Below are 26,389 nucleotides of genomic sequence, written 5' to 3' on the forward strand. Positions count from 1 at the left end.
AATGAAAAAGATAGATTTATTTAACGACAAATGAAAACAGAGAGAAGTCATGGAGCTTCTGAGGAAGAGCAGCAACATTACCGAGAAGAACGGGGGTGGGGTGGGGGGGTCCTCCACAGAGAAGAAAACTAAACGGTAGAACAGAAATATCTCACCAACATGAGAACAGAGAGGAAAACAACCCAACAGACTTTTCTTCTTTTCACCAGAAACACTGAAGTTTAGCCACTAATTTCACAAACTGCCTTTTAATTCATAAAATTCTTTACAAAAGATGAGAATTATGATCTATTTGTTTTTAACGACAGCGACGTCTGAACCGTAGAAAGTTTCCCTGGTTCCAGGCTGGGCGTTGGATGGCGGCGAGTCCGTCGACCTCTCAGACAAAAACGATAAAACAAAACAAAGAGTCTGAAGAACTGAAATGCAGCTTTGCCCTCGGACCGGATCGGACCGGACCCCGGCGATGCAATCAGAACCAACCGAGAGCAGCTGAGGTCCGCTTCCAAACTTCTAGATCTGGTCCAGATGGACCCGTATGCAGATGGGAGGATGAAGGTTTGGGTTCAGAGACGTTTTATATGAGAGGGGGCAGCCAGGTAGCAGGCTGGGTTCTGAAGGGCGGGTCAGAACGTCTTTAGTGAGACGGGCCTCGTCCTGAAATGTTGGGGAGCCTCACGTCGAGTCCGGTTATGACACATGCGCTTGGCGGGTCCGAGTGTCTGGGAAGATGTCCTCTACACGGTTACATCCTTGTTTTTAACATCCATCCATTCACTCATTCATCCATCCGTCCGTCTGTCCGTCCATCACCCCTGGGCCTTCAGCGCTGCCCCAGCACGGTCCAGTTCCACGTCTCAGGGGTGTAGCAGAAACAGGGTGGGGCCACGGGCTCCCAACTGATAGGGCCCCCTATTAAAATGGCCCCCTCCCTAGCAGCCTTGCACTCTAACGTTCGTCTGCCGAGCGTTCTCAGCACATGGAGATGGTGACGTTGATGCCCAGGTTCCCGTTCTCGGCGAACAGCTGCGCGATCGACGTGTCGAACACCAGGCAGTCGCTGTTCATGATAGCCGTGGCGATGCCCTCGTGGATGGAGCGGGGCGTGGCCTCCCAGGTGAGCCGGCGCCGGTGGCCGTTCAGCTCCAGTCGGTAGGCGAAGTTCTCGGCCTGCTTCCGAGTCCCGATGAGCTGCACGATGGCGAAGAACTGCTGGTGTCCGTCGTACTTCTCCTGCTTCTCCAGGACCAGCATGAAGTGGAAGCCGAAGCAGGACTGCATCATGACCCAGTCCACGGCGCCGGGGAGGTTGATGTCCGTGGCCAGGAAGACGATGTCCTCCCCCTGCAAGCAGGAAAAACAAACGTTCGGTTCATTCCTGCTGTTCAACCTGTCCTCCAGCAGAGGGCGCTCTAACTGATCACAGCTTGGTAGTGAGGAGGAAAACATCCTGAAGACAAATTCACAGAAATTCCTGCAGATTAGAATCTGAACTAGAAAACATGATAGTAGGAAGTTTTCCAGCCTCAGCACGTGGGAATGTTTCCCTGTGCTGAATATGACTGCTGCTTATAAATAAATAGTCTTAAACTGTTCATTTGATCCAGCTGTGTTGATGTGAAACTACACGGCGGCGGCACTCAGCGATGGACGCCGCTGTCCCCTGATCTAAAACCACTTCTCAATAAACAGAACCCAGAAGGTTTAAACTGTGCGGTTCTGACCTGCAGCGTGGTGATGGACTTGTGCTGATGCATCAGGTGCGGCATGACGGCGTCCAGGGAGCCCTGCCATTTGCAGGAGGCGCCGGGACAGGGGCAGGAGTACGGCCGGAACTCGCACAGCTCCTCGTGCTCCGTCTTGTCGGTGTGCGGCAGCGTGACCTCGCAGCCCGACGAGGCGTACTTACAGGGGAACAGGACCGAGTTGGCCACCTTCTCCATGGCCAGGTTCCTGATGGAGCCCAGGGGACCTCTGCAGGTGGGACAGCAGGTGAGCTTTGGCCGGCAGTTGGAGCACACCTGTAGGGGGGAGGGGGGGACAAGAAGAAGGTCGTGACTCGATTTGGAAAACAGACGTAAAACTGAGTTCATCTGCCTGAGCTTCAGGGTGAAATGTTGTAAAGAGGGAGAAGCTAAAGCTAAGACTTCACTACAGTTTGGAGCTGAAGGTTCTGGACGCCCGCGTGGTTCTGGGGAGGGACGTACCAGGTGTCCCGACTGACACTGCAGGATGGGGGGCAGCACATAGTCGAAGCAGACGGGGCACTCAAACAGGCTGGCCAGGTCACTGTTGGAGGCGTTGGTGCCCGACAGGGTGGGCACGCGCTGAGAGGGGGGGCACTTGGAGGTTCCTGTGGGCAGCGCGGTGGCGGTCTGGCGACTCATTTCTGTTGGTTAGACGAGAAAGCAGATCAGATGGTTAAAGCCCTTCAGATCCTGGATCCCAGCGTTTTAGAGGAACGCTGCGTCTGGATGTGGGGGCGGGACGACCAAGGAGAGCGAGGAAAAATAACCAGAACCAGATTTAAAAAATACATTTTCATCAACTGAAATAAAAATACAAAAAATAGACCTTGCAAAAAAAAAAAAAAAAAAACATCTAAAGACTAACAAACTATAATACATTTTTAAGAAACAAGGTTTTAGAGATGATCTTGGTTTGTTTGTTTATCATAATGCACTGATACAAGTTCTGCGTCGCATCAAAATGTTTCCTTCAGCTTTTTCTTGCTAAGGGCAGATAGAGTGAGAAATAAAAGCTGAACTTTCCCTCCAGCAACTACAACTATCGACTTGGGAGAAAGATCAAAGCTCCGACTTCAGAGATGAATCAGAACCAAAACCTGACTTAGAAACCTGAGAAACCTAAAGCAGCTTCCATTTATTTAAGCAGAAAAAAACAGGAGAACTTTAAGGTTTTCCAGCCGTTCCGCCTCCTGACAGGCTTGTTGTTTTGATTATCAGGAGTCAGACGGGGGGAGGGGGGGTGCCAATGTGTGTGGGAGGAGAAGGAGGCAGTAGAACAATATGTGCGCAGACAACCCAGCAGCTGAGAGAAGCTGTTGACTATTTCATCCTAAACCTGAGCTGCAGGAGCTGCAGCATTTCAATCAATCTAATTTATCAGATTTGATGATCAAAGAAACTGAAATATTTTGCTCAAATTCTGAAATGTTTGCAGAATGATTCAGGGGTTCAACCCGTCTGCATGCAGATGTGGCCGCTGGAACCCGCTATAGAGGTAAAGACAGCCTGCAGCGCTAGCTGCTATTAATAGGAGCTCTTAGCATGCTAACAGCAGAGACCAGATTAGCTCAGGACATTCAGAGGGGCCTTAAAGCACAACGGAAAGGTCACAGCTACGTGCGCTACGAGTTCTCGCAGCTCAACGCCGGCAGCTTCAGGTTCAGCAAACTTCATTTTCAAATTGGTGCAGAAAGACAAGGCAAAGTTTTTGGTGAATAGGCTGTATTTATTTCACCCTTTTCAGGAGACTTGACCAAAGTGCTGCATTCAGTCATTCACCCATTTTCTCTCACACTGATGGTGGTGACCCACACTGGGGTTCACTGACTGACCTCCATCAGTGAGCAATATTGGGGAAGTTTCTTACCCAAGGTTCCAACAGGACTTGAACCGAAGGGTTGACGGATCAAGGCCCAGGCAAACCAGGGCACAGCATTTTATTCTGAAAGAGAGACTAACAACGCTGTTGCCTAGATAAGTTATCATCCAGTCAGAGGATGGATCCGCTCAGACCGTTGGGTTCGCTCCTGCCTTGCAGGAACAACCTGATGAACTTCCTGCAGAGAAGAACTACGGTACACGAGAGGGTGAGACGACCTGCGGGATCCACATGACTTATCACTAAATAAAGGAAACTGTTCCTGTCTTCTTCTGCGTTGGCCTACAGAAAACATTAACCCTCACATAAAAACAGGAAGAAACTGAGTTAATTCATTCATTGTCAGCATCAAGGCTTTTATTTTGAAATGTACCTTTTAGCCAAAGAGCATCCAACGGATTATATGCTGCATCCATCAGTCATGGAATAATGATGCTCTGATCTGGATTTTAGCCACTGGTCCAGAAACCGATCACCCAGCAGGCCGACCACTGGTCTCTATTTACTCCCTGGATTGCTGATAGACCGTTAGCAGTATGGGGTTGAAGTGAAGCCACCGGCTGCCATATTGGTACTCCCTAATTAAACCGGCCACAATGGAAACAATATGGGCGCTACAGCATCAAACAACAATGATTTTCTCATTTTCAGGGGGGCTTAACACTTTTAAAATAAAGATAAATCCATAACTTGAACACACTTGCTGTTTCATAGAATAAGTAGATTATTACTGTAACTTAAGATTAAAAAAATAGGCACATCACATTGCATTATGAAGTCAATAAATCATGTAATATAACATATTATACAAATCCATCACAACAAAATGTATTTGTTAATTGAGCATTATAATAACGATGTTCCAAAAGTGATAAATTGCTGATGTAATATACATGTATTGATGACATTGTTGTCACAATAATATCTTGCATATAATTTCAAGATTTCACATTAAGGTCTGAATTACAAGCACCCGTCTGCTGTACACATGCTCTGTCCGTGCATTAGCCTTTAAAGATGTCTGTGTTGCTTTTTTCCCCCCTCATCAATATAACATGCAATATGACTTTTTCTAATGAGAAATAAAACTAACACTACAAAAACGACATCATTCACTTAAGAATTACTACATTGACATTTCAGTCAATTACTTTCTATTTACCGTATTTTCACGACCATAAGGCGCACCGTACTAAAAGGCGCACTCTCAGTTATGTGTCCCATTTCTGTATTTAACACAGACATAAGGCGCACCGGACTATAGGGCGCGTTTTTTGTATATACAGGTACATGTCCTCTACTACCTTTAAATAGCTCTACTGCGTATTTAAAAATACAGCGGGGGCAAAACTGAGTATATTTGTGCTTTATTCATGTATTTATTACAAACTATTAATCAAACCTGGGTGCTGGCCGTGAGACAGACACATCGCAGATGACACAGCGCTGTGATCACTCCTAAATTAAATTAAAATCCTGAAACCTGCCCACGGAATATGTTCGCTTTTATTACTGGTATCCTGGTGCCTGCAGCTGAAATTATTTAGATGAAAAACACCTGCCAGCCACCGCGGTGAACCCGGAGGCTGCCCAGCCTAGAGGCTGTTGATGAAGGGATTTCTGCTGTCAGCGCACCGCTGGTATGTGGGGGTCTGAGCGCCTCCGACAGAAATAGATAATCTGGATGAACTGACTGCAATTATGAAGTTTTCAGGTGGACTTTCTCACTTAAAAACATATTAAAACTACTTTATTCCCACTGATCACAGCAAATATAGCTGCAAGATTTAGATTATTTAGATGAAAAAACACCTGCCAGCCGCCGCGATGAAGAGGAGGAGACCCGCCCAGAGGCTGCTGTTGAATTAAGTTTTCAGGTAGAAAAATAGAGCGGGAGCAAAACTGAGTATGTTTGTGCTTTATTCATGTATTTATTACAAAGTATTAATCAAACCCATCAAAGTCATCATCCTCTGTTTCTGAATTAAACAGCTGCGCTAAATCAGACATGCCAATTTCCCCTTCTTCACTGTCAGAGTCACTTTCCGTGCAGCGCGGCTCCTCAGAAATAATGCTGGCCTTTGCGAAAGCTCGAACAACAGAGCCAGCAGACACGTTAGTCCAAGGATCTACAATCCATCCGCAAACGGTGGCGTAACTTGCCCGGCGCTGCCTTCCACTTATCCTGAAACTGTGGTCTCCGCCTGTCATCCATCGCTCCCACGCCGCTCGCAGCCTTACTTTGAACGGCCGCTTCACACCGATGTCGAGCGGTTGAAGCTCCTTTGTCAGACCCCCGGGATAACGGCGAGCACAGCGTTCATTTGATTCACCATGTTTTTCTCATCAGCTGTGAGATGGGCACGCATGGAGTCACAGATTAACTGCGATGGTGATGCGAGGAAAAAAACCACCTGGTCTCCTCACATACAGCTGCCTCAGCCACGCTTTCATCATCTCCTCATCCATCCAGCCTTTTTCATTTGCGCTAATATCATATGTCATCAGAGCGCTGTGTCTGTCTCGCTGTCAGCTCCCAGATCAGCTTCTCTGATTGGTTGATGCGGCGCGTCCAGCAGCAAAACTTCAATTTTTCCATCTCGAGCAGCAGCAGCGTGTTGGCGGTGCGTCAGATGCTTAAACGCTCCCGACGCTGCACCTGCTGCTCAAAACGCGCTGCGGGACCTTTTGCTGCGCCTATACGCGCGTCAACCATTGACTTTGCATGTAAACTCGCTGCTTCTGCTGCACCTGCTGGGTCCGGTTCACACCGATGTCGAACGGTTGAACAGCGAGCACAGGGTTAATTTGTTTCCCCATGTTTTTCACATCAGCTGTGAGATGGGCACGCATGGAGTTACATATTAACAGCGATGGTGATGAGTGGAAAAAAAAAACACCTGGTCTCCTTACATTCAGCCACTCTTTCATCATCTCCTCAATGAGGTGGTCTCAAAAGTCGCAGTTACAACACACATAAGGCGCACCGCACATTTTGAGGGAAAAAAAAGACGTTTAAGTGCGCCTTATAGTCGTGAAAATACGGTACTCTACTTTCTATTTTCTAACAGACAGAATGTCGATGGCTAACTCAGTCAATGTCTTTGAGTCGGTTCAAAATAGCCAGACTAATCTTATACTACATACTATTGGATACATTGCGTTTATATGGATTTTCTTGGTTAGTACATCCACTGACTGGAATTACCTGTGGAATGTCCTCCCACTGCTGGCAAACTGCCTGTTTTTGCAGCCAAATGCTGCACATGTAAGCATATTTATGGCTTCCCACTCAATGGGAGTGGCGGGTATGGCGGCCGGTGGCAATCCAGTGAATAAATAGAGATCAGTGGGGCCGACTTACAACTGGCTATAATATCTGTCAAAATGTAATCATAAAATCACCCAATTTATTCATTTAACAGATTTTCCTCAAATTATCTCTTTCATATTAGCGCACAGCTAAAGTTTTAATACACATGTGAAAACTTTTTTTTTTTAATAGATCCTGCAGCTTTAAAGCTACAGTGTGTAATAATTACAGGGATATACAGTCAGAAATGTAATATATTATACATAACTATGTTATTTATCATCATCTACGAGCTCAGCCTCTTAACCTTAATATTTGCGTTGCCTTAGAATTCGTTATTTATAATTACATAGGAGCGGGTCTGTCAGCCATGGAGGCAGACATCTTTGCGCTACGGCAGCGCAGAGCCAACAAACTAGCGATTGCGAGATCGCCCATTACGCTCGAAAGTAACTACGGCAAGTTGAGAGAGATGAACTGAGACGGTACTGAACAATAGATGGCAGTATTAAAATTATCTATGTAAACAAACCTCATCACTTGAGAAGGTAGGTGATGCGGACGTCGTGGAAGACATTTTGTCCCGTAACGCTCGCCGTACTGTTGGGGGGGAGATGTTCATGTTGCTGCGGTCTGCAGTCTGAACGTTAGATGTCGCTGAAAATTACACACTGTAGCTTTAAGGAGACGTTCGCTCTGAAACTCCACTGTCAGGTGGAGCTGAAACATTTACGCCCCAGCAGCACAGTCCCACATCCAGAGCAGTCGCTGGAACCTAAAGTTTTTCCCTGCTGCTCCTTTATAACATTCATCAAATCCTTATTTTTTCTGACCATCGTGTCCGTGGAAGAGAGTCATTTTGAGTTGCTCTAACTGCGGTCTATTCTTCTGTGGTGAGCCTCAATAACTTATCATACTGCGTGACGTGCATATTGCTAAATGTCACAATGGATTGGTGCGTTTTGACGCGATTCACCTCCAAGGAATTTTTCCGTGGCTAAAAGCAAAATTCACTTTACTCCCAAAGTGCAACATGTCCAGGTGTGCTCAGGATTTGATGCTGTGCTGTGCAGTGAGAGTTAAAGAGGGAAATACGCAGCAGGCAAAGCCAAGACAGACATTCAGGTGATCGGTTTCTGTGATCGCTAACAAAAGATGATCTGTGATCATCAATCACACTTTTTCATGAAAATCTGCCAATTAAGATAGGTGGCCAATCAATCAACACACCACTAGCAACGAGGGCCTGGATGCATGGAGGTCTGAGGTGCTTTTGAACAAATTAATCATTACACACAGTGATGCATATAAATCAGCAAGCAGCCAGCGACAGACTAACCCAGCATGGCATGATCTTCTGATGATCCTCCACTCTTCACTGTGGTACCAGCAGCTAATCATGCAGCTGTGAGCTTCCTTAGCACTGCGCCTGACAACAGCACCATGGACCAATAATCCAGGAACAGACCGGAGATGTTCTGTTGGTTTTCCCCCGGATCCTCCCTAAACCCCCAAAACTAAAAAGTTACATCCAGCTCCACATAAAAAAGAAAAGAAAAAAGAAACAGATCTGTTAAATATTTGATTGAATAGGACAGTTTTTGGACTTTTTTCCCCCATTGAACTAGACGAGCCGCCGGGAGACGAGCCGCCAGGTATCGACTATGGTAAAAACAGCTACTGTTTCCAAGTTTAAAGACGTTTCCCATCCCATCCAGGAAGGTTTTTCCATTTAAAATGTCAGAAATAGAGTTGAGTTTAAAGCTTTATATATAACTCAATGGTAATTCTGACATTTTGAAATGAAAAAGCTTCCTGCATGGGAAGTAAAAAATCCTCAAACTTGGGAAACAAATTGCAGTGGATTGTGCTATTTAACCTTTTTGGAATGACTATGATCTGGATGAATGAGAATCCTCACCAGCATATTAACACTGATACACATGAAGCTGCTGCAGAGCTGCATCAGTAACAGAGCTGCTGCCAGCTTGGAGCTTTTTCAAATGCAAACATCTTTAGCAGATTGTTTAAATTGGCCAACCCAGCTCCACCCTGCTTAGATTTCCCAATTAGCCATTTTCATTAACAATAACAGAACCATTTTCTTTCTTATTAAAACAAAAGGCTGTAAATTAAGCTTAAATTTGCAACATATTTCTACCTTTCTGTAAATCTGCATTTTACTTTCCTGCTGATGTCCCAGAGGTCCCCCACTGGGGGACAACAAGGTTTTATTGAACCTATTCTTCCAATTAAACAGGGCAGATATCGCTAACCGATGTTTAGCAGCCCTTTGTTTCCGTTGGTCATTTGGTATTTGTGACAGCGGTGCAGCGTTGCGTGTGGGGGAGAAGCATTGGAGAAGGTTCACTTGGTTTTTTTTTTTATTTCCTTCTAGAATAGATTCAGGTGTTTCATTTTTTTTAAATGCACCAGAAAACTGTTGTTAAAGTTTGGAGGTCTAATTCATCAAACGTACATCCTCCAATTTCAAAAACTAACCTGCAGCAGGAACATGCAGTCCCTCACATGACACCGTCATGAAAGCACTGATCAGCTGGCTGATGTAAACACAGCTTTGCATGAACCATTTCTGGTCGGATGTGGGTGTGTGCAGAGCGCCAGACATAAAGCCTTAAAGAAATAGTACACCCAAAACATGATTAGCCTTCATTTTCTACTCACCCCCATGCTGAACAACACTCTGGAGTACTTTTTTGATATCTCAAATGCATCTGGAGATCTGGGAGGCTTCTTGCTGTCTGCTGACATTCAAATAATGGAGGTCTATGGCGCCCGAGGCAGAAAGGTCCATAAAAGTCCACAAAAAACGTGTCAATATTCCTCCATACTGCTCGTCCAATGTATTCCAAGTGTCCTGAGTGGGTAGCATCCAGAATTTACTCGAAACGAAGTCATTTAGAATGTTTTTAGAGCATAAACAGTAGTGTATAGGATTTCCTGAAAGCGCGCGCCAGCCCGTTCATGACGCTACGGAAGCCGGCAGACCAAACCAGATGAAAGTGCGCATTCAGCGTCTGCTCTGCCGATAATGCAAGCGTAGAAGAAGAAATGTGCTGTTTACCTGTGCAAAGAAAGAAACAACGAAAGAAAAATGTCTGAGGACTTCAGTGTTGAGGAAGAGCATGAGTTCTTTGCCGAGCTGAATGCGCACTTTCATCTGGTTTGGTCTGCCGCGGTTTCCGTAGCGTCTTGAACGCGCTTTTAGGAAATCCTATACACTACTGTTTATGCTCTAAAAACATTCTAAATGACTTTGTTTCGAGTAAATTCTGGATGCTACCCACTCAGGACACTTGGAATACATTGGACGAGCAGTATGGAGGAATATTGACACGTTTTTTGTGGACTTTTATGGACCTTTCTGTCTCGGGCACCATAGACCTCCATTATTTGAATGTCAGCAGACAGCAAGAAGCCTCCCAGATCTCCAGATGCATTTGAGATATCAAAAAAGTACTCCAGAGTGTTGTTCAGCATGGGGGTGAGTAGAAAATGAAGGCTAATCATGTTTTGGGTGTACTATTCCTTTAAATCTTGGAGCCATTGCTGCATTTATTGATTCAATTTGCTGTTTTTTTTCTTCTGGTGTAGATCCAAGGCAATCTTTGATCAATTAAACCCTGGAAGTGAGAGGCTAGAAGACAATTAATCCGATATATTTACTCACCTTCGTCCATAAGATTTCCAAAGAAGGCTTTCGTCTGATCTTGAAATGTTGGGACCTCTGCAAACACAGAAACACAGACATGAGGGAGATGAAACAATCTTCTAGTAACCAAACAGAACATCAGCAGCTCAGCGTTTCCCTGTGGTTGGGATGACTTACAAGTATGGATATAATAAACTATCTCCATCTTGTTTATCTTATTCATCTCCCTTTTGAAATTCCAAACATTTCCATTAATCATGTTTGTTGGTCATTGTCGCTTTTAAAACGCTTCTTCTGCTGCAGTGATGAATTAGTCGACCCATCAGGGTCGAGGGTTATCTGACGTCACAGTGATGTTCATCTGCTGAATGCATGAAATTATCTGAAAGGTAAACATGTTCTGTGTCTGCCAGCTGAACTAGTTTCACCTCTGCTCATTTAAGCAAAAAAAAACTGTAGATTTAAACCACATTTAAAAGCATCATCTGTGTCCTTTAGGTAAAATATTGAATTCTTTAACAGCAGACTTTTTCATCCATTACAGAGGTTTTGATCATGTTACTGACAATATTTTAACACAAACTGCTAGTCAAGATACCTTTTAAAATATAAATGTCTCTATATTATGGCCGCAACTTTAAACCCTTTATGTAATGTTTCAGCATCAACACTCACTCCTCTCGAAAGTGTTTCTACTTTTGTCTGATTAATATTCTAAGCTATAATCTTTCATTATTGTTCTATAATGAACGTCTTCTATACAAGACTCCAACATAGCTAATGAATTAGCTACTGCTAGTGCCAATAAACACAAAAAAACAACTGAATGGATTAGGGATGCAGGATATTGGGATTTTGGCTGATATCCGATATGCCGATATTTTAAAACTCATGTAGCCGATAACCGATATCGATACCGATGTTAAAGCTGGACAAAAATAAGTAGTCATTAAAAATAGCAGTTTTGTTATCCATTACTGACACTTTGAAAAATAATATACTCAAATATATTTTCATATGCTGATATCAAATAGATTTTTAAAAACGCGGTATCTATTTTACTTTCAAAATCTCGTGAAATTTCATCGTTCTGTTACAAACTCTCGTGATATTTTGCAAATTCTTGTGAGATTTTGTTAGTAAAATAGATCGATACCGCGTCAATATATCAACATATAAAAATATGGCAAAATTTCGTGAATTTTCGGGGGATTTAATAGCATAACGATGACATATAGCAATATTTCATTAGTAAAAGAGATTGATATGGTGTTTTTAAATGGCAATATTTCAGCATATGAAGATATTGGGATATTTTAATGTATCAATATTTTTTCCCTTGTCTTTAGAAGTTTTTAAGTCTGTAAAAAAGAAGTTTTTGAGGAAGAAGAAGAAGTAGTATTTTTATTTTTATTTTTTTTTAGACTTTAGAAACTCAGAAGCTGATCAAATATCGGGTTAAATATCGGTAGGGTGGCCGATGTCCGATATTCAGTTTTAAGGCCGATACCGATAGGGGGCCGATTATATCGTGCATCCCTAGAATGGATCATAAAACTATTTGTGTGATACATTATCATTCAGTGACCTTAATCTACCGAGGAATTGAACATTTAGATTCACCAATTTGTTGCTTCAACAAACACAGATAACAAAAACACTGCGAAAGAAAAGAAATGCTGAATCTGGTGGATTGTAAACAGAAAGTCCAGCATTGTTTAGTTTTTCCACAGCAAATACACAGACGTAACAAAACGACGTCCGACAGAAAAAGGAGAAAACTAGGGGCTGAAAAATATCACCCGGGTTGATGAGGCGTCATAAATTTGCTTTGAAGCGACTTCATAGTTCTGATGAATTTGAAAGTAAAAAGCAAAAGATCAGAGATTTTTCAGCGGATGCATCCTGGTGACAGATTCAATATAAACACAGTTTAGTTTGCAGTCAGAAACAGCCCCTGTATCGGTCATGTGACTTTATGGTTGCACCGACACAGCGTTTAGTGGACCCATCACCAATACGACCCAAACAGGATCTGGAGAGAAAAAATGTAACCTTTCTGGTCATTTAAGGATGCAATATAGGAGTGGGCATTCATCATAAACTTCATAAATGTCTTGTTTGGAGAGGAAGTTTGATATGATGTATAAACTATATAATCAGCTGTGTTTCTTGGATGAAGCAACAGCAGCAGATAAACCTCATGCAGAACAACAGCTCCTGGGCTGATGACAGAAAGTCCCTGGAGAATTAGTGTTTTCCTCCCAGGTGGATCAGCTCTGAGGAACCGTTTGTTTTTTATGGCTGCTGTCTCCGCCGTGCCAACAGGCTGGCTGATACCAGGAAGCTCGCCGTCCATTGTGACCATTTAGGCAGACTGGAGAATGCTCATTCAGGCATTTAGGATGTTTAGCTTCTGCTAATGTCAGATGCATCACCGAGGGGCTGCAGTAATCGCTCAGTCCTGCTGCGCCGGCTGCTGGTGCTGCTCATTTATATTTCATAATGCAAACACAGCCACGGTCTTATCCCTAATCTGTGAATCCTACCAAATCAAGATGGGAATAATCCGACTCCCTGCAGAGTGCAGTTAATCCACACAGCAGTTTGGAAACAAGAAGAATTTATTTCCATTAGGGGTCATGTAAAATTTCTCGAATCCGGATTCAAACGGACTTTCACCATCATGCCGTCCTGTATGCAGCCTTACAGGCAAATAATTGTTATAGAAAATAAGACACAAAGCTTCAGCCGTGGCTTGAAATGACCAACCAGAGAGCAGACGACATGTTCTAGTGTCCTAAGAACCCTCGGCTCAGTGGTTCCCCTGTCCAAATGCGGCTGCACTGGTGGACCTGTGTTACCATGACGGGCCACCCATATCTGGGCGGACGTGCTCGTTTTTGTTAGAATGCTGCTGTGAGGTTGACCCTCAAAAATCAACCAGTGGATGTGAATTTGAAGACAGCTGATCAGCAGAGATGGCAACAGAGGAGCTTTGCCTCGTTCCTGTGGGCTGTGACTCTGTCCGGGAGAGAAATATCAGCTGTGCTGCTGCCACCAACACCCTTGTTTATAGATGTTTGAGATCGGCCTGTTTTCCAGTGTAGTCCTGTTTCTCTGACTGTGTCTAACTGGATGTGCTCTCTTCATCCTCTGACATGGGAGCTGGCTCGGAGCTTGTCTGCCTGGCTGTGTATTTCCGCAGTCGGCCTCAGCAGATGGCCGCTCACACTGAGCCTGGTTCTGCTGGAGGTTTCTTCCTGTTAAAAGGAAGTTTTTCCTCTCCACTGTCGCTACAAGCATGCTTAGTGTGAGGGATTGCTGAAGGGTCAATGAGTCGATGCAATCAGCTGGTTTTCCTTAGATTTTGAATCAATTTGACTGGATGACCTGGTGAACTGTAAAGTGCCTTGAGATAACATGTGAATTGGGGCTATAGTAATAAACTGAATAGAAACTGAATTGAGCTCAACAACAAACCAATGCTACCAAACACACAACCTTCCAGGAGAAGCTGATAAATATGGCCAGTATTCAATATCTGATTATAACATCAGATATCAGTGCTGGTCCCAATTTATTCGGACCAAAGCTGCTTTAAAACTCAGCAGGAGATTAGGAATCCCTTATTTATTATTGTTGGAGCAATTCCTTTTGATTTTTTGTCATTAGGACCTCCAGAAAACATAGTTTTGGATTCAAGACTGGATGATATGATAAAAACTATCTTTATTTTTGTCTATATAAACTTAAAGCCTCAGAGAATCGACTAAGGAAGCAAAACAGAATCCTTTAAAACTTCATTACAACAAAAAAACTAAACACAAAATGACATGAAATAACTGTTACAGAATTGTTAAGGCTGATGCTGGCGACTCACATTAGTCCAAGTGATCCCTGTAATGTGATGCTTAAGTTTTTGAGCCGATTCTTAGGATTAATGTTGCTTTTATTCCACCATTTCCACCATAGACCAACAATAGAGAGCGGAAGGAGTGAGCAGCAGTGAATGGCTTCCCCCAATCCGAGTGTACGGCTGCTGAACGCACTGATGAACCAGTGAACGCTGCACGCATCAGCAGAACAGAAAACGATTTCAAACCACAGAGGAGCAACTTTTGGTCATATTATATTTAACCCCAGTGAAATACTGACTCCCACCCTTAGGTGGTGATAAAACGTTTAAAGTGGGTTTATCGTCGACAAATATCCCTTTTTTTATAGTATTAATTCAAATTAATGCCAAATATATCTTAGATAAAAAAGAATATTAATAAGCTAACATTGAATTCATTCTTTTATATAATTAAACCTCCAGCCACTAGATGGCAGCCTAAGAGCAGAGCAACACAATCTTGTTTTTTCCAGAACTATATTATAAAAATTACAAAATAGTCTGTTTTTATGTATAAGGAAAAAAGTTATTATTCTGTGTGTAGCAACATTTTTGCCAATTCACTCCCGTACGCAGAGGGGAAGAGAGCGTCATGACTAGCACAGATCCATACATGGGAGTAGACGTGGGTAATTTACACACAACTGCAACTCCATCCAATACGATGCAAATTTTAAGCAAAGTTTTAAATAGTAAAAAATAAAAAATAAAAGGAAGAACATGTGAATTAAGGGCAGATTATACTTCTGCATCCGCACACATCAAATGTCGCTTGGGTCTGGTCGCCAACCAGCTTTGCTGGTATGCTTCTTCTGCACCGTCGGTCTGGACACACAGCAGTTTCCCGCCAAATGGCAAGAGGGAGCCTACTCTAGAACTCGCGAGAACTTCGGCGGATGGTCACGAGAACTTTGGCGGCGTCGGCGGGAGTGTTTATCTTCCACGTCTGAAAAATATCTGGGTCACGGAGATGGATCTAGAGTTGCTTGACATCGAAGAGGGACAGGTTCTGTTAATGGAGATGGCAAAAAGAACGATTAACCTTTCGTCGCAGTTGTCCATTGTAGTTGTTCCTGCAGTTGTTGTTAAAAATGGTGCGCCCCGGAACCGAATCGAGAAGGAAGACCACACATACAGCCGGAAAGGAGTACCAAGGACCAATCACAGATGCTTTGTGTCTGAGCACTTCTGCTTGAGGTCTGCATGGCTTTGCGACCGTCCGACGTGTAGTCAGGAATTTTTTGAGGTGCGCACACAGAGACAGATTTGATGGATGCAGAGGCTATGCGTCAAAAGCATAAATTGGCCTTTAGACACGTTTGAGGTGCATAGAAGCGATGCCAAACGAAACACTGTAGTTTAACATCTACAGGCTGGTCAATAGAGCAAAGCTAATTACAAATAGAATCAGTATTTGTTGGGGAAAATTGCATATTTACATCATAATTTTCAAATCCTTTCAGCTCCACCAGGAAGCTAAATAAGGAAGTTAAAGCCAAACTAATAAGAGTTTCTGGGCTTTCTGGATACTTTTCCACCAGATTAGAGAACCATCTTGCTCAAACACAGTGTCGTCGTCACTTTAAGACCCAGGCTGCTTTCTGCAGAACCCCCTCAGTTACAGATCGAAAATGTCATCATGTCTAAACCATCAACAAGTTTGCCCCTCAACACGATTAATTTTGTTTCTGAACAAAACAGGAAAGAGCTCAGGTGGACAGATGTTTGCTTTCTAAACAGCTTCTCCCTGCAGGACTGAATTCACAGCCTGGCATCAAAAAACAACAGCGGAGGGTTCAAACATGCCGCTTCCCTCCGCTGAGCTTCAAACACAGGCTGAGCAGGTTTTTACTGGAGGCAGATAAATTGATCTATTTTCCTCCTAAAAAGCCATGAATGCCAATCAAACTTCCATTTTACTCTAATTATTAAATTTAATATAAAATAACTGCTAAAAAAAAAAAAAAAAAAAAATTCTGCTAAAGTTCGAATACATTTTAATAGATTTTCAACATCTGAGCAGCCAATCAGCATTCAGGAACGGTCAGAGGAAAACGTCAATAACTGGTTCATGGTTCATTTAAACCAGGCGTAGTAACCAGCCAAGAAAAATGAAATCTAACCCCGAATAAACAAAATTATTCGCCTCAAAACAGACGGAAACTGAAGACCAAAGATGTCGTATGGTAGCCTGATGACGCGATCCGTCCTGGAAGAACAATCCGTACCATCAGCTCATTTTAGATGTGCAACCACATATACATCCAGGTCGCCCTCGATTTTATTTGCTATAAGACCTAAATTACGTTTTTCCCTCCTTAAAAATAGCAGGCGTACTAATCTATAAAGTGTTAAAGGTTAATAATGTATTCCTTTATGTTTTATCAGTCGTCTGTAGCCGATCTGCACCGGAAATGGAATCCTACGCTACTTCCTGGAGCTAACTTTTTCTCCTTTGGACCCAAACATAAATCTAGTCTTTTTGAGTTTTATTTTTTATTTCATGTTAACTTTACGGTATTTAGTGCCTAACTAAAGAGATGAATAAAACCAAAAATATAAAACATGGTTTAATCATATTTTGCTGGACTACTCTAAGCATGTCCGATGAGGAAGACAGACAAGCTGTTTAACTGAGAAAATGTAAAAAGCATAAAAACTATTTGTGTTAACATTCTTTAATGATTCTTTAATGATGTGTTAACATTTCTTTAATGATTTAAGGATAAAAATAAGTACTTTTAGTCCAGAACCAGCTCGGCACTCTGGGGGATGTAGGCAGAGGAAAGGATTTAGCTGACCAAACTCGTATAGACTTTCCTTCTCATAACAAGAAAAAACAAAATACTATTTCTAGAAATATTGACTTTTATTTTTCTGGTTATTCCAAGATTATGCTCAATAAAGACTTTAATGAGGGATTCATCTACATTTTCATTGCTCAGCTCTATATCTGTGTGATTCTGGAGATTAAAGTCCAGCATCTTAACTCTGAACGAGCTTGAACGGCAGCTGATGTTGAAAGTTTGATCCAGTCACATATTTTTGGTATCTGAACTACGATTAGAATTATTTCAAAGCTAAAACTCATCTATTCATCAAAAAATATGTTGTTTCTGTTAAAGCTTCAGTTCTGGTCCTTAGGTTCCTTTTCCTCCTAAGAACAGCAGCTTTAATGTTTTATTTCTATCACAGATTCAGTGTAAAAACTACAGGATGAGTTGAACCTGGATTTGGAGTTTTGTAGAGACGGGAACTATTTTCTATTAGCGGGCATTCATTTAGCATTATTAGAGTTTCTCACTGAAGAAACAATAAAAAAATAAATAAAAAATGTCAATACAGCAAATTCCTGTATCTACATAAATTTTTTCCATATTTATTTCAATTGGAAACATCTTGGAAGCAAATTCTAGACTTTTGAAGACTGCAGAAATCCTGTTAATTTGATTGTAGCAGACATCTAATTCATCACAAGATGTGATTAGGACCAAATACTCTCTACTGAAGCTCTCCATTTTTAATCCAACATGTAGTAACTCATGTTTATCCTGCCAGCAGAAAGTGAAGGAAGGAAATAAAGGAAACGGATGGAGAAGGAAGATGGACTGAGCGGGGTTAGAGGATGGGGTTCGGCACAAAAATGCGGTTCTTTGTTCTGAACTCGTGGCCCACTTTCTCTCAGCCCCCAAACATCACAGCGTTAACAGAGAAACATCGTGTCTGCAGTTTAAAGAGCCCTCTGTTCTCAGCCACATCCAGCTCTCTGCACACAGCCTGCATTCATGGAGCCGTCACAAACACCAACAGCTGAACCAGAGCCGGAAATCGCTGCTCTGCTCGCCACCTTAAGCTGCACAGCTGCAAAAACACGGCAGCCCAATCAGGGAGACACGCATCAGCTTTCACGCTCGTTCACCTTTATTCGAAAGGACGCTCCTTGCGGTCACACATGGGAAGAGTCTCAACAAGGACTTCCAGGGTGGAGAATGCAGAGCTACACTTGCTGGCTTGGGTTTCACCACAGACATTCATGCGGCCCCCCCGTGCCACATCACTCCAGCCTTTTTTCCAGAATCCAGGCTCACATTTCCTCCTCCCACTCCCCAGTATAGGAAGCTTATGGTGGTCCACAGAAACAAAAATGGTGTCCATATAACGGGAACAGGATCCTTAGCAGCCAGATAAAAGCATAAGCTTCAAATTGAGAAAAATCTTGGATGTGCTCCACAGCATGTTTTGAAACTGATGAGTGGAACCTGGCTGTGAGGAATCAGGGGGGCGCTGACGGGACGGACTCTGACAGCAGCGCCGCCGACTCGTTACGTTTCCCCTCACACAACGGGCAATAAACAGTGTCCAAGTTCCAGCGTCGCCGTGCCTTTGGCCAAACGATCATGGACTACTCTGCCCTCCTCTGCTGCAGTTTGAACAGCTCCATGTTCCTCCAACAGCCATTTCTAAAACTGGAGCTTTCGGGGGAAAAAAAAAAAAAAAAGAACAGGGCTGAGGAAAATCCATACGGTGCAAATCTGTTCCTACAGGACACAGGAAGCCATGGCTCAGAGCGCCTGGTGTCCTCAGAGGGAACGTCTGGAGGAAATTCCTCTTCTGCTCCTGTTGTTTTTATCCCACTGATGATCTTTTTGTCCCCTGCAGTGGGGTAGGTGTCTCTGCAGCTGCCTGCTTCTGTGCAAGGACCAAACTAAGCTGGCATCCAATGTCAGTCCGAACAGAGCATGCTCACTCACGCCCTTCCCTCTCCCCAAGACACAACTCCTCTCCCAAACAGAGACGTTTTCTCCTGCAGGACACCAAAAAGGAGATTTCCACTCTGTTGTCGCCTCAGCAGCGTTCCTTCTTCCTATCACGGTTATGTCAGCTTAAATCCTGCATATTCTTCCCTTTCTTCCGACTTTCCCTCTCCCCCCTCCCTGCGTCCGAAGTTGGTTCTGCAAGTGTCAGATTTCAGTCTTCGTCTCGCTGCAGGCTCTACATCAGCTGCCCCCACTGACACCACACTTTCCTCCCTCTTTCCTTCGGTCCAGGCCGTTTTCCCCTCTGCCTTCAAACAGGAAATCAGGTATTCCAAAAACCCCATAAAACAGTCTTTTGGTTTTTTTTACAGGCATTTGCACACGTTACGTCCAGGAGAATTTTAGGAATTTTACATTCAGTTTGCTTGCTCTGCTACACAAGCTCATTCCTGGTCACATTAACACTACATTGAGCTGAGCCAACCAGAACCAGCAGACTCAAATAAAAGTAAAATCAAAAACAGACTAAACAAAAAGCAGCTCATTCTCTTTTTTTAAAGACAGAAACCAAGATGCAGAAGAACTTCTAAACTCATCAGATCAAACTTTAGCTCCCAGAACAGAGTGGAAGCATCTGGACACAGAGTGCTGTGGACCTCTGAAGGCCTCTGGCTCTGAGCCGTAAGCAGTTGACCACCTGGAAATCATCAGGTTCTCCTCAAACTAGGGCTGCAACAACGAATCCATAAAATCGATAAAAATCGACTTTTAAAAGCGCTGGCAACGAATTTCATCATGGATTAGTTGTGTCGTGCGATTAATGCGTCATCCGCCGCCGCCGTCATCACTGCCACTTGACTGAAACGGGGGAAGAAAAAAAATTACGTCAGAGTGAGCCAGCGCTGCAGGTGCAGTGTTGCCAACTCAGCGACTTTGTCGCTATATTTAGCGACTTTTCAGACCCCTCCAGCGACTATTTTTCAAAAAAGCGACTAGCGACAAATCTGGCGACTTTTTACGGTGTCACTGGCGGCTTTTGGAGACTCTTACGTGAAAGCATGTATCATTCCTACTCTGCCGTGGGGCGCCTCCCCCATCCCAACCATGTTCTCCCGCAGGAGTCCCTCTCAGCGCTGCAGTCAGAGCCGCAGGAGGTTTACCCTCAGCGTCCAGACTGCAAATGAAGCGCGCATGCGCCGGGATTGACGGCGCAAATTGATCACAATAATTAAAATAGCCGGCGCTTTGTAAAGTGAAAAAAGTCGTAACATGCAACTTTTGTCAAAACAAATGAACATGGCACGGAAGCACCATGTTTGTTTGGTTTTAAAGTGGGGAAACGTAACGTTAGTTTCTCAGGTAGCTCATCTGATGCTTTCCTTACCTTGTTAGTAGGTTACAGACAGTGATAAGGTTGGCTACTTATTTTACTTTTAATTTAATTTGAATTAGCTTAAGCAGCGTTTATATTTACTTTATAAATAATTAACTTGCAAATTATGAGGGCAAGGCTTTTAAAGTTTAAATCTTCTGGCAAAGATAAAGTAAAGAGGATCCTGTATTTTATGGAAGTAAAGCAGAATAAAATCCAGCATCTCTATGGTTCAGTATTTTCTCAAGTAGCAACTTTAACTGCTATACTTTCCTGTCTGAAAAGGCAGAACTCTTCTAGTATAAAAAAAACCTCATTTGTTGAAATGGGGGGGGGCTATTGTTTGAGCCCCTTAGGGGCTTTTAAAAACAAAAATTTCTTTTTTGCACTTTATGAAACAAACTACCCTATATTTTGTGGATGTACAGCTACATTTCTCATGTAAGTTTGCGTAGTTTTAACACAAACATTTATTTTTCATATTGCACCAGTACAGTTAATGAGCAACCTGTACTTGTGTGCTTGTTTGTTCTGTCTAAAATGTTTATTTTGGAATAAAGAGGTTAAAAATAAAAATATTTTTTGTCCGATTCATCGATTTTTAAAATAATCGTTAGTTGCAGCCCTACCTCAAACCCTTGTGGAGGCATTCAGCAGTCAAACAGAATCTTCTTCTGTTTAAAAAAGCCAGTTTGGATGAAGGACTGGTCTTATTCATCTACTGGGACTTTAATACGTAATGTCTATGCCAGTGAATAGTAGATTTCTTAATAATTAATTATCACCTCTTATCAAAGTCAAGCCTGAGTCCATATCACTCGCCAAGCAACGTGTTGGTGGCAAATACCAGATACTGAAGGTCAGAGAGCATCCTTAAGCGTCTGATTGGTTGCAGCAGCAGCTTTGCTACTCAGTGCAGCAATAACCCTCATGAAGAGCTGCTAGAGCGGTGACGGTCTTCTCCTAGGCTTTGAATCATCAATAAAGGGTGTTTTCATAACAGGATACTCTTTTGGTTGGAACCAGAGGCCCCCCACATACTCAGGTATAATACGCTCATACTGTCAGCTGCATGGAGTCCACGCATACTTTCTGCAGATGGTTAAAAGGGAACGCCGGGGTTTTTTTTGTTGACATTTGGCCCTTGATTTTACGTTATTGCATCATGTTCTACTCACCCATATGAGTTTTGTGTCATTTGGAGCCGTTCTGAAGATATTCCATTAGGTTATATCCAGTAACGTCTTCCTATGGGCAACGACTTGAAGACACAAACTAAACTGTTCATCATTTATTCTTTACGGTACGCCACCATTCATAACATGTAGGCGAATCAATGTCCCCCAGAAATCTGCGGTTATATTTTTATATTTATATCTTTTAAAAACAAAGCGCAGTGTGTATGACATCATCCGTGTGCCGGCTACCGTTCATTCATCCTGTCCGCTGAACTGCTGCTAGTTTTACTTACATGCCTGGAAGATGTCTAGTGCTACTACCACAGATAATCGCGCTATCGAAATGGAACTGAACGATTCAGATTAGCTAGCCGAATATATAAGAGGTAGAGCGTAGCCGCCTGGTGTAATGTACATTGGTTAAATAAAGTATTTTTTTAACCGGATGGCGTCATACACTCCCCGCTACCTTCAAAAACAATGGAGTGTAGTGCTGCAACTAACCATTATTTTCCAAATCTATTAATCTGTTGATTTTTTTTTATTTCTCAATTAATCATCAGATAGCAAAAGGTTAATAAAAGAAGACTTTTTACAAAATTGAACCAGTTGAAACCAAAACATTTTCCACTTTAAGAGCTATGGATAGAGTATATTGACAGACAAAAAAGTTTATCATAAATGCAAAATGTTTACATACTTCTTTTTACAATTTCGTCTCCAGTCCTAACGGAGTGCATAAAATTACACCGATGTACTCATTCAAACTTTTGGTTTAAAATTTAAAACATTTTATTTTAACCAGTTCAAAGCTTTTCACTATTAATATTCCAACATTATGTCTTTCGGTGTCAGTAATAGACCTTTTGAGAAGATCCCAGCAACCAAATAGCAAACAATGCAAAAACACACAATACTAAATAAAATATAAAAAGGGCTGTTTCGTGCATAATTAAAAATAAGCAAAATAAAAAAAAGAAATTGACTCCAAATTACAAAAACAAAAGTTGAAATACTGTCCAGAAATGCTTTTTGCACTGGGTTGGATGTAAGCCAGATTATTATAGGGATGTAAATAAGGGATGCACGATATAATCTGCCCCCTATCGCTATCGGCCTGTATCGGCCTTAAAACTGAATATCGGACATCGGCCACCCCACCGATATTTAACCCGATATTTGATCAGCTTCTGCGTTTCTAAAGTTAAAAAAAAAATACTTCTTCCTCAAAAACTTCTTTTTTACAGACTTAAAAACTTTTAAAGACGAGGGAAAAAATATTGATACATTAAAATATCCCAATATCTTCATATGCTGATATATTGCCATTTAAAAACACCATATCAATCTCTTTTACTAATGAAATATTGCTATATGTCATCGTTATGCTATGGAATCCCCTGAAAATTCACGAAATTTTGCCATATTTTTATATGTTGATATATTGACGCGGCATCGATCTATTTTACTAACAAAATCTCACAAGAATTTGCAAAATATCACGAGAGTTTGTAACAGAACGATAAAATTTCACGAGATTTTGAAAGTTAAATACATCGATACCACGTTTTTAAAAATCTATTTGATATCAGCATATGAAAATATATTTGAGTATATTATTTTTCAAAGTGTCAGAAACGGATAACAAAACTGCTATTTTCAATGACTACTTATTTTTGTCCAGCTTTAACATCGGTATCGATATCGGTTATCGGCTACATGAGTTTTAAAACATCGGCATATCAGATTTCGGCCAAAATCCCAATATCGTGCATCCCTAATGTAAATAACTAATGTATAATCAACTTTCTATTAATGAATTATTAGATTTAAAATTGGTTCCATCTGATTAACTGATAATGTCCCTTAAAAGAAATTTCTTTCCATGTTGTAATATTACTGCCGTCCACTAGAGGACGTCACTTTAAAGCGAAGCCTCACAATTACTTGAAATAGAAGTTATGTCAGTGGAGAGCCATGAAGGGATCCAGGGGCGGTCCAGATTATTTCCACTGTTACATGGATCCAAGGATGCAGAATGAACTTTGTGTGGTTCTGTTAGTGGATATAAACTCTGGATAAACTCCTTCAGTTCTCCTAAATGGGTCCATTTAGCGGCGCTGCATGGAGGAGCAGCAGAACTTCTCTGCTGTGATCAGAAGGAGAGGATGATTAAAAAAATGGAGGGAATTACAAAAAGCATTTGGAACAGAGGAAGAAGACATGCTAACTGTTAGCATGGTAGATGGAGAAGCTTTATGGGGTAATGACCTTCATGGAGCCAAGTTCTAACATTCCTCTCAGAGGAACCAGAACCACCTCTTTAAAAGCTTTGCTAGCCGAACCAACGCTGTTTCTCAGTTCACAAGAACGCGGGTACGGACTTGTGTCCTCGCCAAGTATGTTCCTGACAAGTAGACAGGAAAGCATGGACTAGGGGAGAACAGAAGCACAGCATAAATATGGGTCAATTGGAACTGAAGCGTACTGCAGCCCTTCATGTTGTGGAAAGGATACCAGAGAAAACTCAGGTTTAGAGAAAATGTCTGTTTATCAGTAAACTGTCACCAATATGATCAATCAACTTTAGATTCATTCATTCATTGATAAATTGCATCCCAATTTGCAATCATACGTGAAGCGAACCACACCGCAGTTTGTTTGGACTAATATCCGTTTGAAGAAAAAAAAAAAAAATTTTAAAACAGGAATGACGCGTTTATTAGCATGAAGACAACTAACGCGCTGAACGACCTGTTCTATCACAGACAAAGGCTGTGTAGATTTACATGGTATAGATGTAAACAAAGATCACATATATACATGCAGGTACAAGGCGACACATTGGACACTGTTTGCATTTTTTTACCCTGGTCCATCAATCATCATTCATTAATTCTGCTTCGCATGGTAGATAACAGAACCTAAAGGGTCAAAGGTCACCTCTGGTTGTTGGAGCTGTGATGAAAAACCATGAGGGTGGATCTTCATCACAGTAGTCATCCATTGGCAGCATCTTTACATCCCGGGATTAGTTCCTCAATCTGTTCGGGTACATCTGGTCCCATAATGACCAGACAACTTAAACAATGATGCAGGCAGAAGTCCGGCAGCAGAAAAGCTCAAACACACATGAGACCCTGCTGGTCCCACATCCCAACTGTGCGCTAGAGAAGCAGCAGCGGTGAACCCCCCTCATCCCGCCTGAAGTGTGTCATTAAAGGGGCCGGCCGAGGGAAACAACAATGAGCCATCTGGACCCGGCGGCAGTTCATCAGCACCGACCCAAACACTTCATCACCTCCAGCCAGGAAGTTTTACAAAGAGGAAGAGGGGGTGGGGGGGCACCATGTCGGCTCATTTACATGTTAAACGGCTTTAATCCGTCACTCTAATCAAAACATCCTTGAGCTGAGGTCCAGAAAGTGAAACACGGAAACCAGGCAGTCAGGAAGCAGTGAGGGGATGGGTCGGGGTGAGGCCCAGTAAAACACGAGCTCCCATTTCCATATGAAACAACACCGCCTGTCCTTTTCTCTCAAAGTCTCATACTGAGACGGAAGCAGGCAACAAAGGGCAGGAAAGCTTCATCTGCAATGAAGATGTGGCAGAAATCCCTTCCAGCATAGATTTAATCTGCACATCAGATTAACCGTGTTTCACCGCAAAGCATAAATAAAAACATCTTGCCCTGATGTATCCGCTGTATGTCTGACTACAGAAGCTCAGAGCCCTTAAGTATCAGTGTTTAGACCTGAATATCATGAAATATAAAACAAAACCCTGGAAGGTGAAAAGAATGCCTCAACCTAGATGCTTGCACATTTTGAATTTTCAGGCGTTGCGTGTACTTGAAGCAAAGGGTGCTGAGTTGCTTTGTTCTTTCCTTGAGATCTAGATGAGTGGTTTTCCAGCTCTGGCCTCAGGAACCAGTGTCCAGCACTAAAAACTCCAGAATATTCAATATATTACATTTCACTGGAAGGTTTTGACATTTTTAGTCAATGTAGGCAAAAGCCTCATTTACACTACCTCTGAAAACTGATCCGTGCCGAGCTTGGTACCTTCTGACCGTTTACACACCACGCTAGCGCGGTTCCTCGCCTCCAAATGGTGATCTACGGTACTACTGCTCTTTAGAGGTAAACAAGCAAATCAACATGGCGGCGCCCGTAACATTCAGAAAGTTTGCGGAGTCAGGTGAAGAAGGCAGCCTTGGATGAATTTACTTGGAGAGTGGATACAATAAACAATAGTCTAATCAGGGCTTACAGACACAGAAACAATGACAGAAATTGAAGTTCATCACACTACTCAGGAGAATAATAACTCGAAATCACGTGGCACGGTAGGAAAACTAGTATTTTTATGAATGTCTGAAATTTCTGCGTGCCATTTACACTCAGTTATCTCAGTTACCGTGCTTGGACCGATCAGGGAAAGGTTTCAAAAGGGTAGCTTAAATGGAGCATCACAGTGTTTGTCCACAATTCAGCAGGATAACAACTATGTGTGGTAATAATGACCAGGGGACCCTTTATATATAGAATGATTTCTCATACTTTCTCATA

The 26,389-nt window shown here is 42.5% G+C and overlaps 1 protein-coding gene across 2 annotated transcripts; it reads right to left on the reverse strand.

The window, feature by feature from the left end:
* On the reverse strand, positions 1–24,903 carry siah1 (siah E3 ubiquitin protein ligase 1). 2 transcript variants are annotated; one of them, XM_038274725.1, is made up of 5 exons: positions 24,762–24,903; positions 10,632–10,688; positions 2,208–2,389; positions 1,725–2,021; positions 1–1,344 (listed from the first exon to the last, which is right to left on the reverse strand). In XM_038274725.1, exons 1-5 carry the CDS (start codon positions 24,832–24,834, stop codon positions 973–975), a joined length of 981 nt encoding a protein of 326 aa, XP_038130653.1. In that variant the 5' UTR covers positions 24,835–24,903; the 3' UTR covers positions 1–972. The 2 variants fall into 2 exon arrangements, with proteins under 2 accessions (XP_038130653.1, XP_038130652.1); XM_038274724.1 differs by lacking the exon at positions 24,762–24,903 and adding an exon at positions 18,431–19,380.
* Between the last annotated feature and the right edge of the window lie 1,486 nt (positions 24,904–26,389).

Source organism: Cyprinodon tularosa, unplaced genomic scaffold, assembly GCF_016077235.1.
Source record: "Cyprinodon tularosa strain WSP-4 unplaced genomic scaffold, ASM1607723v1 ctg927, whole genome shotgun sequence".
Lineage (NCBI taxonomy): Eukaryota > Metazoa > Chordata > Actinopteri > Cyprinodontiformes > Cyprinodontidae > Cyprinodon > Cyprinodon tularosa.

Bases quoted from the DNA above. Each gene is read 5' to 3' on its own strand.
- siah1 (XM_038274724.1), bottom strand. From the start codon at position 18,542: ATGTCTGTGGTGAAACCCAAGCCAGCAAGTGTAGCTCTGCATTCTCCA. The intron at 2,390-10,631 runs GTGAGTAAATAT...TCTAACCAACAG, and splicing joins TGGAAATCTTATGGACGAAG to AAATGAGTCGCCAGACCGCC. The intron at 1,345-1,724 runs GTCAGAACCGCA...TCCTGCTTGCAG, and splicing joins AGTCCATCACCACGCTGCAG to GGGGAGGACATCGTCTTCCT.